Source organism: Alternaria viburni (assembly GCF_023758015.1).
Source record: "Alternaria viburni strain BMP 2772 chromosome Unknown scaffold_4, whole genome shotgun sequence".
In the NCBI taxonomy this organism is placed as follows: domain Eukaryota; kingdom Fungi; phylum Ascomycota; class Dothideomycetes; order Pleosporales; family Pleosporaceae; genus Alternaria; species Alternaria viburni.
The window spans coordinates 1382523-1397474 of NW_026055773.1; the positions used below are offsets into that span (position 1 = coordinate 1382523).

The 14952-nt window shown below is 52.5% G+C and overlaps 5 protein-coding genes across 5 annotated transcripts; 2 read left to right on the forward strand and 3 right to left on the reverse strand.

Annotated features, from left to right (window-relative positions):
• Positions 1–1042: 1042 nt before the first annotated feature.
• On the forward strand, positions 1043–1937 carry J4E79_002745 (uncharacterized protein; the record flags this gene model as incomplete). The annotated part of the gene is made up of 4 exons (XM_049351642.1): positions 1043–1047; positions 1223–1413; positions 1469–1861; positions 1912–1937. 4 exons carry the CDS (start codon positions 1043–1045, stop codon positions 1935–1937), a joined length of 615 nt encoding a protein of 204 aa, XP_049214280.1.
• A 713-nt stretch (positions 1938–2650) lies between these two features.
• On the reverse strand, positions 2651–3121 carry J4E79_002746 (uncharacterized protein; the record flags this gene model as incomplete). The annotated part of the gene is made up of 1 exon (XM_049351643.1): positions 2651–3121. One exon carries the CDS (start codon positions 3119–3121, stop codon positions 2651–2653), a length of 471 nt encoding a protein of 156 aa, XP_049214281.1.
• A 5041-nt stretch (positions 3122–8162) lies between these two features.
• On the forward strand, positions 8163–8871 carry RPS8A (ribosomal protein S8A; the record flags this gene model as incomplete). The annotated part of the gene is made up of 3 exons (XM_049351644.1): positions 8163–8167; positions 8220–8288; positions 8337–8871. 3 exons carry the CDS (start codon positions 8163–8165, stop codon positions 8869–8871), a joined length of 609 nt encoding a protein of 202 aa, XP_049214282.1.
• Positions 8872–9599: 728 nt separating this feature from the next.
• J4E79_002748 (uncharacterized protein) lies at positions 9600–11388 on the reverse strand (the record flags this gene model as incomplete). Its single annotated transcript, XM_049351645.1, has 4 exons — positions 9600–9657; positions 9711–10495; positions 10547–10971; positions 11025–11388. The coding sequence occupies 4 exons, from the start codon at positions 11386–11388 to the stop codon at positions 9600–9602; spliced, it is 1632 nt and encodes a 543-aa protein (XP_049214283.1).
• A 1101-nt stretch (positions 11389–12489) lies between these two features.
• On the reverse strand, positions 12490–13120 carry J4E79_002749 (uncharacterized protein; the record flags this gene model as incomplete). The annotated part of the gene is made up of 2 exons (XM_049351646.1): positions 12490–12807; positions 12863–13120. 2 exons carry the CDS (start codon positions 13118–13120, stop codon positions 12490–12492), a joined length of 576 nt encoding a protein of 191 aa, XP_049214284.1.
• Between the last annotated feature and the right edge of the window lie 1832 nt (positions 13121–14952).

The following is a 14952-nucleotide window of genomic DNA, read 5'->3' on the forward strand; positions in this document are numbered from 1 at the left end:
AGTCTGGCGCTCACTATGATTTACAAATACACACTGACTTGATATCGCAACACTTACAGAGTATCGCTCTTTCCAGCGCGCTCGCCTCCAACCTTTCGTCACTCTTGATGAGTTTTGGAATTTTGTTCAAATTTTCTACCCAAGCGAAGACCCAGCAGTCGCTAGGAACTATCATGGTCAACCCATCACGCTTGCACTACCACGCCATTCCCACCAGATGTATGACGTAATGCCACTTTTGCGATTCTTCAACCGCGCGCCGTATCTGGAATGCAACATATGGGTTGCTGGCAATGGGGACCAATACAAAACGATTGCACAGTCTCTGCGCCAGTACATCTTTCCACCGCGGGGAGGTGCCCTGACTATTTCGAAGTTCATGTTCCGTACGTACGGGAGACGAAGGGTTTATGAGGGCAATCTTGATAATTACCATGATATATGGTATTGTGCAGCTTTCAAGGCGATGTTTGATCCTATGTCACGACGAGACTGGATGGACGGAAACTTGGTAAGCTTCCCCGCTAACCCGCAACGAGCTCTCGCGCGCATGAACAAAGAAAGGGTAAGAAGGCAAGAAGTTCTGCAATTCCTCAAGGCCGCTGGATTGGACAGTATTAAGACAAGATGGGAAATGCGTTTCGCTGTATTGGGATAACGCCGACCATGAAGCTAGTGGCAACGCCCGTGGATATCTTCACTTGCGCACATTCACTCTCATCACAGCCACTCCGATCCAAGCCCTGTTGTCTCCATAGGATGACCGGAGAATCACGCAATGAATCTCATGCAGCTACAGGCGTGAGATTCCACATCCGGGCAAATAATTCACTACCTAGGGATATGCTCCAGCAAAACCCTTGCCCGCTTTCTCGAAAGGTGGTTACATTCATTATAATTCCTCTAGCTCTCTACTATAATTAGCGCGATCATCAGAGCTTCAGACCCCTCTCGTTTCCGCACGTCGAATATAGCCAATACCACCCGCGGTACTCAATTCCACTATCGACCTTCAGAGGAAAGCGCTCTGATTTGCTTCACTATGCCGTAAGTACAACGCACTCAAGACCACGTTAACCAAGAAAAACTAAACAGGTCTGCAGCCTACATTGACATAGAAGCATGCAAAGTAGGTAACTCAACGTTAATGTAGGCTCTAGACCTGTTTGGCTTTTTTCTTGTATAAGGTGAGACTACTGTAATAGTAATTGATAGTGTCCAGGGGCAAGCGTAAGGCGACCAAACCGCTCGTCAATCCCCACATCAAGCGATGTCGTGCAGCGAACCGCAAGAAGTCTCCCAAGACGGTCGATGTTTCCCAAGTAGGGGCGGGTTCGCAAGCGCCTAATGCGAGCAGTCAAGCTGAAGCAGCTAAAGCGAACAAGGGCAACAGACTGTTGTCTCTACCAGCAGGTAGGTCATATGGTTCAAAAGCATCACAGCCTACATGGATCTAATCAGTGCACAGAACTACGAAAAAATATCTACCGATGTGCTGTTGAAGAATGGAAGGCAGAGTGGGGATCGTACAAGCACGATGAGCTCGCTCCACTGTCCGGAGAAAATACGGATGACGCACCTGAAATGGCACCCCTCAACCTCTATCCGCCTCTTCCAAATGAAGCCGCACGCGCGCAGTTCCGCTGCATGAAGGAGGACTGGAATGCTCTTGGCCAAGTCTGCCACCTCCTACGCTCGGAATATCCTTCGCTGCGAAACACCCTCACTCATGCTTACGTTTCGGTCCAATTTCTCAGACGGTATCTTGAAACATTCCTCGACCGCTCAGATGGAAGCAGCACGATCGAACCCGTCCATCACCCCGCCAAGATTACGGTGTTTTTTGACAAGAAGCAAACACGTACGTTCGATGTTTTGCCACTCATGAGGCTAATACATCGTGCCCCGAAGCTTTCATGCGATGTCTGGACGCTTGACTCCGGGCGTCAAGGCCGATCGCCTCAGCCGCCCTCCTGTGCAGGCCGGAGTATCCATGATGCCGTCTTTGGAGCTCAAGATTCGCTCCGAGCGCATCCTGAGCCAGGATTTCTCTGGAGCCTAAATCGCATATCCTTTTCGCCCCGCGGCGTATTGGTCATTGGGGTCAATAAAAACCATGTCAAACACTGGATGAAGGACAATGATGAACAAAAATGGGTTGGTGCTGACTGGAAACGCAAGCGTGGGAAGGGGATAGACAAGAACGGTACGTGGGTGAAGGAAAGGCAGCGGCACACACGGGAGTACCTTGAAGCATCTGGGATGGATGTTGAGCTGTTGGAGAAGTGGAAAGTGACTGTGGGTGAAGGGGCAGGTTAAATGTGTAAAGTGTATTCAGCCGTTGAAGCTGCTATATGGAAGGATAATCTGCCTTCGAGTACAGCTCAGGATCAATATATTTGTCAATTGTGCATCACAACACAAGTTGCAATGGTTCGTGGGCATGTAAATGTGTTCGCGCAATCATGATATTATTGTTCTCTTATATTAACCAGATCCCTCAAGATCTCAATCCAGATGCCAAAACGCCTAGCTACCGAGCCAAATCCCAGTGGTATATGCGCATCCCAAAAAGTCACTTTTGTTGTCCCTTTTCCGTTTCCCAAGTATTACATCCCCATATCTTCCCCGTGTTTAGCAAGCGAGGCGTCTAGTGGATGCCGTAGGTCTGCTCGTAAGCGTTGCTAACGCTCTTGTGGTGCTCAACAACCTTGTTCTTGAGAGCCCTCCACGCCTTCTGGTAGTTCCTTGGGCCAAGCTCAGCAGCCATCTCCTGCTCTCCAGTAGCAGCGCCCTTGCGGGGTGCCTCGCCGCTCTGCCTGGGGCTGGAAGCGAGGGATGAGCTGCGGGATGCGGAGGGAGAATTGCCGGGGCTGTAGTAGACGGCGAATGCAGAGTTCATTTCGCGGTGGTGCTGCTTGATGGCCTTCCATGCCTTGGCGGCGTTGGTGGGGTTGCGCTGAGTGGAGGAAGGGCCCGCCATGGAGGAGTTGCGGGAGGTTTGTGTGGAGGCTGATGGGGTAGTTGCGGAGGAGCCGGTGTAGTAGGTGTTGTAGGCAGCGTTGACGCTCTCGTGGTGAGCCTTTGCGTGTGCCGCAACGGAGGAGAGGAAGTTGGTCATTTTGATGGTGGTTGTTTGTGTTGTGGTGATGATCGATGTGAGGTAAATGCTCGAGGGTCGATCGAAGAACTGATAGTAGTGGTTGCTTTGCTTGAAGGCTGTGGTATGCTTTGCTGTGTTGATGCCTCCATCCTCACGTACCCACCCATCCCTTTATACTCCCCCAGCCCATCCCCAGAAACTTCTCTATGACACCCGCCAAGCATCACCGGTCACGCCCTGGGACCAAACCTTTGCCAAAATTTTACTCAGCACACTCTGCGCACGCCCTGCACCTGTCGACGAAACGATCGTGAGATTTGAGGCCATGCGGCCGTCTGATTGGCTGCGGGCTGACAAACCCACTGAATTCTTGTCAACGAACACCTTCACAGGGCGTGAGAGGGTCCGTGCCATCATCATCATGACAATGAGGTGCCCACGCCCTACCCTGGTGCGTCTTTTCCGATGGCGCGCCGGAGCGTTTCCCGTCGGCGGCTAATTTTGGCAAGGCGCATGTGTGTGTAAAGGCGCGGTGACGAGTTTTCGGTCGTGTCCGTTAGCTGCTAGAAGACTGCCTTTGGAGGTATGGCGGGGAAAATCTCTGTTATTGGCTGCCACGCTTCGTCGCACCACGGCGTGTACCTGATCCACGCAGGCCCTTTCCCGCCCCCAAGTTGCCCGTCGGATGCCAAGTTTGCTTCGGTCCTTTTAGTCTAGACGCTGCTGTTGCACTGGGAGTGGATGTTTGTACGTAAAGACCGTGTTTTACCTTGAGCGCATGTCCGTTAACTGTTAGAGAAATGCCTTTGGAGGTTTGGCGACGAGAATTTTTTGTTCGGTGAGCGCTGGGGCGCGTGACGACGGTGTGGATAGGGGGTGTGGTGTGACAGCAAGTGAGTGATTTTTTTCGCAAGCTCACGATCGTGCTGCCAGATCTTTCTCGATGCCACGAAGGGGTCATCTGACGACTATCGTGACTCCGAGTTTCGCGGTGTGCCAACCCTACAGCGCCGCCCGCCAGCGTCTACCACTCAGCTCTTTCGTCATCAGCATGGAGCCATCGCAATCGCCAGCCTGAAGAATAGACACATTTGTTCACAAGAATGGCCAAGATCTATCCGCGCGCAATTGTGGTTTAGGTCAACATCCCAATTCAAACGCCGCTGGATGCATTGAGAGATCTATCGCGCGAAGATCTACAGGTTCAATCTATGCGAATACACCAACCCTTTCATAGTCGGACTGCAAGATACCCCGTACCCCACCATATCAGCAACAGGAAGCTTCCCAGCCAATTTTCTGGTATCGCACTACTAGTTCGTGTCGCTCCCGCGATGATCGGTTCTCCTGTGGGGTAGGCATAGCCGTTGCCAGTCGACTGCCCGTGGACATTCCCGCCATCTCCATCCGACCCTGTCCCGAGCGCATCTGGCCCCTTGGTCAATGTGACGACTGTCGTGACCGGTTGAAGACTCATTGTAGTGCCCTGGACGACTACAGCAGTTCCGCTATGCTCGAGGCTCAACGTTGTGCCGTCAACTGTAACGGGGACGCCTCCAGGCACCAAAGTCGTGCCAGGACTTATCACAATGTAGCCAGCGCGATTCGGCGTATACACATGATCTTTGAAGGTCAAGGCAGCCGCGACTGTGGACGTATACACGTCACCAAACATTGGAGTGATACTGGATGTTTCGCCGTTGATGATGAGTGCCGTCCCGGAAGGTGCAAGAATGAGTGTTGTCCCGGATATAGTCAGGGGCTCACCGCCAGGAGAAAGAGTTTGGTCTGCAATGACGTATTCTGTCTGCGCGTTGGGCGCAATGACTTCGGTACCGATGGTGAGTATTGGTGGAAGTAGGACCGGTGGTTGCGACATGGGCGCGTCTGTGATAGCAGGTTGAAAAGGTTGCAGTGAGATGACAGTAGTCCCCACGACAATCTTGGTCTTGCCTTCTGAGGTCTCTACCACAATAGGTGTGTCCCCAACGGTAACGATCTGACCAGGTGTAAGAGTAAAAGAACTTCCTATCACGAAGTCACCATGGCTTGGAGCTTGGCCAATAACAATGTCAGATATCCCAGCTGATATCGTTACCTGCGGAGGGTCTGCTGTTGCCGCTTGTGTCTGTTCTTCTTGTATAGTGGAGCCATGTTGCTCTCCGACTGGGTTATCCAGCCACCCTGTAGCAGGTATCTCAAACACTGGCGAGCATCCTCGACACGGCCGCGTAGAACTGAAGTTTGGCTCGCTGATTTCGTGATGCCCATCCGGATCTCCGATTTGTGTCGCGGCAGGCGGAATTGGTTTCAACCCTTCAACTGTTGACAGCATTGGCGGCGTCCCTGTGGCATTTCCTTGAGACGTGGTCAACACAGTCGTCACATCCGTCGGCGGTCCGTCGGTGGGAATGAGCAATGGGTTCGAAATCGGCAATGGTGCAGTCGGTATGGCTCCAGGCGGGGCTAGCGTTGAGGGTATGAAGTTTGGCTCCGAGAGCGAAGCACTGTGAATGAGTTCAGATCGCTGCGAAGGTATCGCGTTGGAGGGAGGTGTTGGGTCTACTGGAGGCGCAAGATATGTGGGTGCACCAATATTGGAGTCTATTAGACACGACATGTCAGATCAGCCATCGAACTTTGGGCTAGTCAGCGCCACTCACTTGGTTCCGCTGTCACAGAGTACTGGACTCCCGAGGCAGAATTTGACCCATAGTCGGCTAGCTCTGTATGAAAGTCAGCGCGAATGATTCTAGTGTCCTATGATGGCCAACACCTGATGCATACCCGCCTGTGCTAGCGCGGATGTAACGCCTAGCCAAGTCGCACATAGGCACAAGACATGACACAACCGAAGGTCGGCACCGGAGTACATGATGAAGATGGCTTCAAATACAGAGTATTCTCAAAGAGCCATGATGTGGAAGTGGTTACTGCGAAGAACAGAGGATACAGTCTTACGTTACACCCTGGTGACAACCCTTCTCAATACACCTAATGCAGGATCTCAGCAAGCAATCAAAGGTAATGAATCAAAATCTCCGCATCCTACATATACCGAGGAGATGGCCGGTGACTGAGATAAAGGCTAGGACTGTGGTACACAACATCTACTTAGATTGCTATTGATTAGACTTTCTTGGATTCTGGGGTTACGATTGTGCCGATTGGAAACGCCCGAATGCGGAGATGGCTTTACCCGGAGCGGGAACGCAACCTTATACGTCGGCTGGATGTTTACCAGAGACTGGTTCCTTCCAGGTACCTTAGCGAGCCGCAACCCCTGTACCATACCCGTGCTGCCTGCAAAACTGACGAGGTTATTGTGAACGGACGAATCGCGATCGCGCAGGTTTCTGATAGAAGTCTTTAACCAGGTCGAAGGAGTTCTAGGACAGGGTTGGAGGAGAAATGCCATGTGCCCGAGCAGCACAATAATGCGCATGATGTGTTGGTCATTTCCAGCGTTTTCGTCAGCTCATCGCAACTTTACGTGACATTGACTGAGCTTGATCGTCGAAGTTCTGTCACACAGCCGTAGTACAAGCCTGGGATCTCAATACAAACTTGGTATACATGCATTTTCGACGACGCAAGAAAAATCAGCTGTTGAACGCTCAAGCGTTATCGATGACTTCCCAGATGTAAAGGTGACTTGTCGACCCAACATGCAGGTTGCGGAGGACCCGTCCGAAGCGCTCGTCGCGGGTGGCGTATGTGACATTCAGCCGGGCCCATTCAGGCGATGAACCTTCGATGCAAGGTTGAACGCACGTGGTGAGGACATGTATGGTGTTTCTAGGTGCTCGCTAGAAACGTCCCTCGATATCGCACCAGGGTCATTCGACACGCGTTCACTGTCCTGCTGATCGCATCTTTCTGGGCACGGAAGAATCTTTGTAGTGTTGATAACCTGATCATGCAGCTGCTTTCACGGGTGATAGCGGGAGGTTCATGCGTGTAGCCGGTGCGTGCTTCGCTCACTCCGAGCTACACAAGGGCCGGATCTTTATTTGTTGGCCGAGGAAAGATCGTTGAGCTGCTTTCCACGTTAAACATCTAATAGAACTCAGAGACCAACGCAAAAAGCCGGCTGAAGAAGATCAAACGATAGATGTTGTTGCCACAAGCACTTGTGGCCGCGAGATCGTCATCATAGCATACTGTTGGTGTCAACGCGCGTTCTCGCAAAAAGACTGGCTTGTCCTGGGGGTGTTGGTTTCCGTACTGCCGATCCAATACAATGACAGGATCAGCAGCATCTATGGACGTTGAGGAAGATACAATCTTGGCGAACCATGTATAGCTGGCAGCTGCAGAGATGGCGGAGGAGCGTGTTGCAGCGCTCGAAGAAGGAGGAACATCGATTTCGCAACAGATAAGCGGCTTTTCAAAACTCAGCCAGACGACAAACCTTCTGATGACCATCTGTGGCTGACGTTCTCATGCTGTCCACAGGTGTGGTGATTGATGGCTTTGCGTGGTGTTCCGTTCCTGGTCGTCTTGTCTTTCGGTCGGGGGTTACGCGCGTCGGCGGTGATCGAGCTCCCAACAAAGCAGACTGTACTTGTAACTATCACGCATAAGTGATGTGTAATGTTAACGTTCGTTGAGATGCTCTGGTGATGGTAGGAGCGATGGGGCGGCGGAGGACTCGCTTACTGCTAGCGTATCTTGGCACCAACGCAGCTGCGAAAATGAGTTTCGTGAATTTCCTCTTCGACTTCTGACAAGCGCCAACTAACCCCAACGACAACACAGATTGCACCAGGAGACCCGACATCAGGTACGCTATACAGAACGTCCTCTATTCGATTATTCGGAGCCGTTCAGCATTGCGACATCGACGCTGCCCCGCGAATGTTCCGCCGCCGTCAGCCTCCGCCAATGGATTGTATGGTCGCGCACGCGAGTCGCTCGATATCTACACTCCCACAGCAGGCAGTACAAGGCGAGGACGTTTCGGGCAGCTGGAACAATGCTGCGGCTTCGTCGACTTGCAACTGAGAGCAAAGGCTAATTTGATTGTGGACACAGCGTCTTCTGAACAACCGCAATCATGGGGTATCTATCCTTCCCTCACCCCCACTCCGCTGCAGCCACTAACATTCGCCAGTATCTCACGAGACTCTCGCCACAAGCGTTCCGCGTCCGGTGCGAAGCGCGCATACTACCGCAAGAAGAGGTATGCATAACCCGATCGCTTCTCTAGTCATGTCTAACATGGCTTCAGGGCTTTCGAGAAGGGCCGCCAGCCTGCCAATACCCGTATTGGCACAAAGCGTGTTCATCTTGTCCGCACTCGTGGCGGCAACCGCAAGTTCCGTGCTCTTCGTCTCGAAGCCGGCAACTTCTCCTGGGGCTCCGAGGGCATCGCCAAGAAGACCCGTGTCATCGGTGTCGTCTACCACCCCTCCAACAACGAGCTCGTCCGTACCAACACCCTGACCCGCTCCGCTATCGTCCAGATCGATGCCGCTCCCTTCCGACAATGGTACGAGGCCCACTACGGCTCTTCGCTCGGCCGCAGGAGGCAGGCCAAGGCCGGTGAGAAGGAGGAGGACAAGAAGAAGTCCAACTCGGTCTCCAAGAAGCAGGCCGACCGCTTGAAGAACGGAGGAAAGATCGAGAACGCTGTTGAGAAGCAGTTCGAGGCCGGTCGTCTGTACGCCGCTGTCTCTTCCCGTCCCGGCCAGAGCGGTCGCTGCGACGGCTACGTCCTCGAGGGCGAGGAGCTTGCTTTCTACCAGCGTCTGCTCAGGAAGTAAGGGTGATATTTGGGGCTTCTTCGGTGCATTGGTCAGGTCAAAATGGGTGTTTAGTCATGTATCTGGTCTGCATAGTCGCGGGACACTGAATGCACTCGGCATGATAACGCCACTTCTCTAGATACCACGAGACTACGAATCATGGGTTTCAAATGTTCATGTGAACGTTCTTTTCTTTCAAGTTCTTGTCCGCAGACCTTCTTGTTTCCATTGCGCCTCATCGTCGACCCAACATGACCAAGACTCTTCCCCGCTACGGGATAATCAGACGTCGTTAACACATCCAAGGCACATTGCTATCGCAGTGGTACCGTGTATATCACAAGTAAAACATTCGATGATGTGGCTGGGGCCGACTGTGCGTGTGTTCATCATATACTATTCGAGCAATGGCCTTTCACATGTCACCCCCTCTTCCGCTCTAGACTAATCACAATTCTTCCCAAGCGCATCTTTACCGTCCATACACTGTACATCCGAGCGCCTGGATCATACCTCGGCACACGTCCGCCTACAGTTTCGAGGCCGCAACCGGGGAACCGACCTGTGGTAGCCGCGTTAGCTTACGTTCACATGCCTGAATGATATGGGGTGCAAGCAGGGTAGTGGTAGTGAGGCTTATTAACTTTATTCGTTTTGGCTACAGACTCTCATGGTCTGGACATTGGTATAAGGTTACAAGGTATATCAGAGGCATAAAGAAAGCTGAAGGTTACGCAAAGTGTAGACTACAACTTGGCGGCTCCTTTGGGCGCACCTACGTTTGTGATCTCGTTGTAGAGCAGTCTGGGATATCGTTAGCATGTGGTTTCAAGCAAGGAGAAGGGTGTTGAACTTACGATGTCAAGAACTCGGCGTAGTCCTCTCCAGTGACCTGTCCCTCAAAGTACTTGGCCGCAAGATGGAACTTGTTGCCCTTTGGTGCCTTGTCGCTGAGTGCCTTAGCCTGCTCGTGCAGAAGCTTGAGCGCGTAGTCCTTGGTCACCTTCTTGCCCTCGGCAGTCTCGACGTTGTGCCTGGTCCATTGCCACAGTTGACTTCTTGAGACCTCGGCTGTAGCAGCGTCCTCCATGAGGTAGTTGATGGGTACACAGCCGACACCACGGACCCAGGCCTCCATGTAGCTGAGACCGATGTCAAGGTTCTTGCGAATGCCGTCCTCGGTGACCTTGCCGGGCACATTCATGTTGAGGAGGTCGTTTGCGGTGATGTGGACGTCTTCGCGGCGGACGTGCATCTGGTTGGGCGTAGGCATGTGCTCGTTGAAGACTTCGCTCGCGATAGCCGCAAGGGCTGGGTGAGCTACCCATGTACCGTCGTGGCCAGCGCGTGCCTCGCGGAGCTTGTCGGCGCGCACCTTGGCCATGGCAGCATCGTTCGCTTTCGGGTCCGTCTTGATGGGGATCTGAGCAGCCATGCCGCCCATGGCGTGAACGCCACGCCTGTGGCAAGTCTTGATGAGCAGCTTGACGTAGGCGTCCATGAAGGGCGAGGTCATGGTGACGGAGTCGCGGTCGGGGAGGACGAAGTTGGGGTTCTGGCGGAAGCGCTTGATGGTGCTGAAGATGTAATCCCAGCGACCGCAGTTGAGACCTGAGGAGTGGTCGCGGAGCTCGTAGATGATCTATGTAGCAGTCAGTATAATCTAGATGTGTTGGTGGTGTGCCCAACGTACCTCATCCATCTCGAAAGCGGCGGTGATGGTCTCGATCAAGACGGTACCGCGAATGGTGCCGCGCCTCATGCCAATGTAGTCCTGCGCCAGGTTGAATGCATCGTTCCACAGCCTAGCCTCAAGATGCGACTCCATCTTGGGCAGGTAGAAGTATGGTCCCGCTCCGCGCTTGACGAGCTCGTGTGCGTTGTGGAAGAAGTACAGTCCAAAGTCGAACAGCCCACCAGAGATGGGCTCTCCATCAACGGTGAAGTGCTTCTCCTCAAGATGCCATCCTCGCGCGCGAGCAATGAGTGTGGGAAGTGTTCGGTCGGTGCGGAGCTTGTACTCCTTCTCGCCTTGCTTGAAGTCGACTTGCTTGCGGATGGCGTCGTAGAGGTTGAGTTGACCGTTGATCATGTTGTCCCATGTTGGTGCAGATGAATCTTGTAGATGTTAGTTATCGCGTTTTCTATGCGTCTAGGAATCAATTGCATACCCTCAAAGTCGGCCATGTATGTCCAGACGTTCGAGTTCAGGGCGTTGACTACCATCTTGCGATCTGTCGGGCCCGTGATCTCGACGCGCCTGTCAACGAGACCTGGCGCGGGTGGTGCGCCCTTCCAAGCATCGTTCTCACGGATGTGCTTGGTCTCTGGGAGGAAGTCGAGAAGGTTTCCCTTGTCGAGCTCAGCTTGTCGGATTACTCGTCGCTGGAGCAGCGCCTTCCGGCGCTCATTGAATGTGCGGTGGAGGAGCGCAAGGAAGACACAGGCGTCCTTGCTGAGGATGTGACGGTTCTGGTCGTTGAGGTCGCCGAGGATATTGACCTCTCGCAGGATGCTATCGGCGCTAGCTGCCATTGTGGAATGTATATATGTGTCTGGTACAATTGATGGATGTGTTCGAAGTACTCAAGGTACGAAGGGAGGAATGCAATGGGATATGCAGCGTGCGGAGAGGGCTGGGCGGTCGGCAGATAATATATTCATGATACAGACGTCACCCATCTTGACGTCTGGGCCGAGGATCTTCTGGGTCGGCAGACTGATGCAGGCTAGTCGGCTGGCCGTGAATGGTAAACGCCAGGCCCACGTTCGGGGGAGGGGAGCTCCAAGCTTGTGACGGTGCCAAGTCCGGAGCTGAGATGCGGGGATAACCCAGCCCGTTAGCACTAACTCGCCCGATCAGCACAGCAAACCCTGAGCAACAGTGGGCTAGAAGACGAGTAGACGCGAATTATCTCTGCGCAGTATCGCCGTAGTAATGATTTCCAGAGGGATTCGTGGATATCTGGGGCTGCTGACGGAGTGCGCCGGCAACTGACGGAAGTCGCGATGCTGATGCGTGATAGCAAGCGCGTCCCTGATAGCTTCGCCGGCCACTTCCGATGGCGCGTACAACTAAGAGTGCGCATTCTGACCACGGCACTTACACCAAATCCTGGAGCTGCGCAATGTTCTTATGATTCTCAGTCATGTCCAGCAGCAATGGGAGATGTCGATCACCGAGCGAAGACGTCAACCGATCGTCATCCTTCCACGGCGAGCAGCACGGCCCTGCGGGAATAAGATCACCATGATGCATCGCAAGGCCATACAAAACACAAACTGTAACTGTGTCGCCTGAAAACATGCGACGGTATCTTACCACGCTATCCTGCATCTACGAGTGAAGAAGTTACTCACACGCATGACTTGGGGCGAAGCCATGGCATGCATAGCACCCGAACACCTTGAACTGTCGGATGCGCAACAATTGAAAACAATCATCTTTCTTATTCTGGCAGCAAGGGCGTAAAAATGACGTAGTTGAGGTTTGTTGGAAGCGTGTTGAGGTTTGGATTGGCATTTCATCTCGCGGACGGCTCTTTAGCATACCTTGACTAATCCATTGCACAGGTATACTAGCTACGGGAATCCTGTCACCTCTATCATCCCTTCCAAGCTCTCATCTCCCAACCTCTATAGCTTCTTTGGGGTAATCGCAAAAGGTTTCGCCTCGCTCTTCAAGCCAAAGCTGCAGACTCCACTTCCACCACATGAACCAGCGAGGTTCTGGCCGCCCGTAAAGTAACCTTCCGCTTCATACGTCGCCTTGTATTGCGCACCCTGGTACTTGACGTCGGCTACGTGGGTAAACTTCAGGGTGAAGTCGCGAGTTCCGAAACCATCGCTTCCCTCCAGGACGTTCATGACCCAATAGCCATCGGATGTGCCATCGCACGGCCAAGTCCGGTTTAAGGGGTTCTCGCCATTGGTATACCATTGCGCTTTGCAATTCTAGGGACACGTCAGCAAATGTACTGGAGTAAGAGACAGGAAAGTTTAGACGTACGAGTCCTTGACTTCCAGCTGGCGCGGTAACGGTGGTATTATCGAATACTGCGGGACCAAGATCGATCACGTTGGGGTCTGTCACGTCGGCTGTGATGGAAGCCCACGGGTAGCTACCAGGGCGCCCCGATGGAGTGTAGACATTCACCCTGGTGACTTGCCAGTCCTGAAGCGCACTCTGACGGGCCGCCAGGGGTGATGCGACGGCTGAAGACGTGATTGCCAGAACGGCAGCGAAAGCGGTTTGTGTGAAGTGCATGATGAAGATTGGTTCGAAGTACTTGTTGGTACCTAAGAGATGGGATCTTCTTTCACCGGCACCCCCTCCACTCTTATATATGACTCCAGGCGTCCAATACGAACATCGTTATCATCGTACGTCCGCCTTCCCGAACAGTACCCACGATTCTGCCTTGATGAAGAGCTTCACACGGCACGTTGCATTAGTCACCCCACAGTCAGGCACCCCGGGCCTAATTATAGCAGGATCGACGTCAGCGCACTTGCACACTTCCCACTTTACGATGCTACGTCGCGGATTCTCGTACGATACTTCTGGAAAAACTTCATCGCATACATGTTGGTGCGACAAGCTCAGCCTTTCTTTTGGATGAACGATTGTGAATTCGCGCATCTCGGTACTACGGCTGCAAGTCTTAGGTCACGGTGTATTGCAGAGTCACGAGTAGGCAACGGCAGTAGTTATACAATACTGTCCCGCCATTTTGTCGACAGCTTACATATTGCGCATTTGCCTTGCAACCAATGGGAGCCGGCAACACAGTCAACATCAACGCGGAATAGTGTGTACAGTGCAGACACTGGGGAACGAGGTGTTCAATTCGCAAGAGAATCAAGAGTATACCAAGAGCTGACAAGAAGGCTCAGACTAATGGAACGCTAAAGACATCCGTACATGCGTTGCGAAACGAGTAAGTTAAACTCCTATGACGCACCTGCGGCCTCTCTCCTACATCTTCCTTGACCAGACCACTCGATTGTGCCTTGCTACTACTGCGAGGAACCCCTCATTGCACGAAAGCTTTTGAACTCAAGGTACTCGTTGTACTCCTCTTGCAGCCGCCTTTCTGCATCAATCTGCTGGCGTATTCGCCTTTGTCGAACCACGATCGCACAGTCTGATGACAAAGTATTAGCTTTGTTGAGATCTTGAGATGGAAGGAGGTTTGGATTCCGCTTACATTTGAAAGGATGGCATAGCCACTCGCGTAACTTTGATGAGGCAAGGAGCAGGCCAATCAGAATGCCGGCTACCGCTACGCAGACGCTAACGAGGGTGAAGATGTCTTGACGCGACCATCCAGTTTGCGCTTGGTCGAAAGTAGTGGGACCCTGATGATGGGTAAGGTCCACGTCACGAGTAGGTGGGATTGAGAAGGCGTCGATAAGAATTGGAAGAAGAATGAATACTGCAGCAAGGAGAGAGGACATTTCTGCAGTGTCTAGTCAAACCCATCGTCGCGCGATTTAATATATTATCTGGTGAAAAGAGCACAGGTGCGACCCCTTCACGTGTCCAGTTTTCCCACTCAGGACAAGTGGGTCTCGCTTCTCAGATCATACCCAATCAGATCTCTACCTGAACGCCCCCCGGTCATGTAGCCATCAGATCGAACTTGTGGCTAGGCAAGGCTGTATACCCACGAGTGCTCCGTGTTACTGGAGATGAAATCAGCAGACGTTCCCCGAGTCTGTCTAGCAGAGTTCATCGACAGTGTGATTATAGATTGTCGAAAGGTCCAGCCAAAGCGGCTGAAGAACCGACGAATGGCGTCTTCACTCTATTCGAGGGGAAATCTGAACACCTAGCAGTCTGAATTGTGTTAAGACTGTGCTGAATTCAATTATGATACCAACGTGGACTCTAGGGGATAGTTAATCCTCCATTAAATGGGGTGTCTTCACGGTTAGTGGTCTTCTTAATCGATACAGGTTGCTTTCATCTATACTCCGTCATTTCAGGATGCTTGCGAACGCATTGTAAGACACCGAGAGCCCAGAGACAGTCCTTGAACACTAAGAGAACATGGCTTGTGATGTCAGGGCATTTGATCTAAGGCATCTAGTACG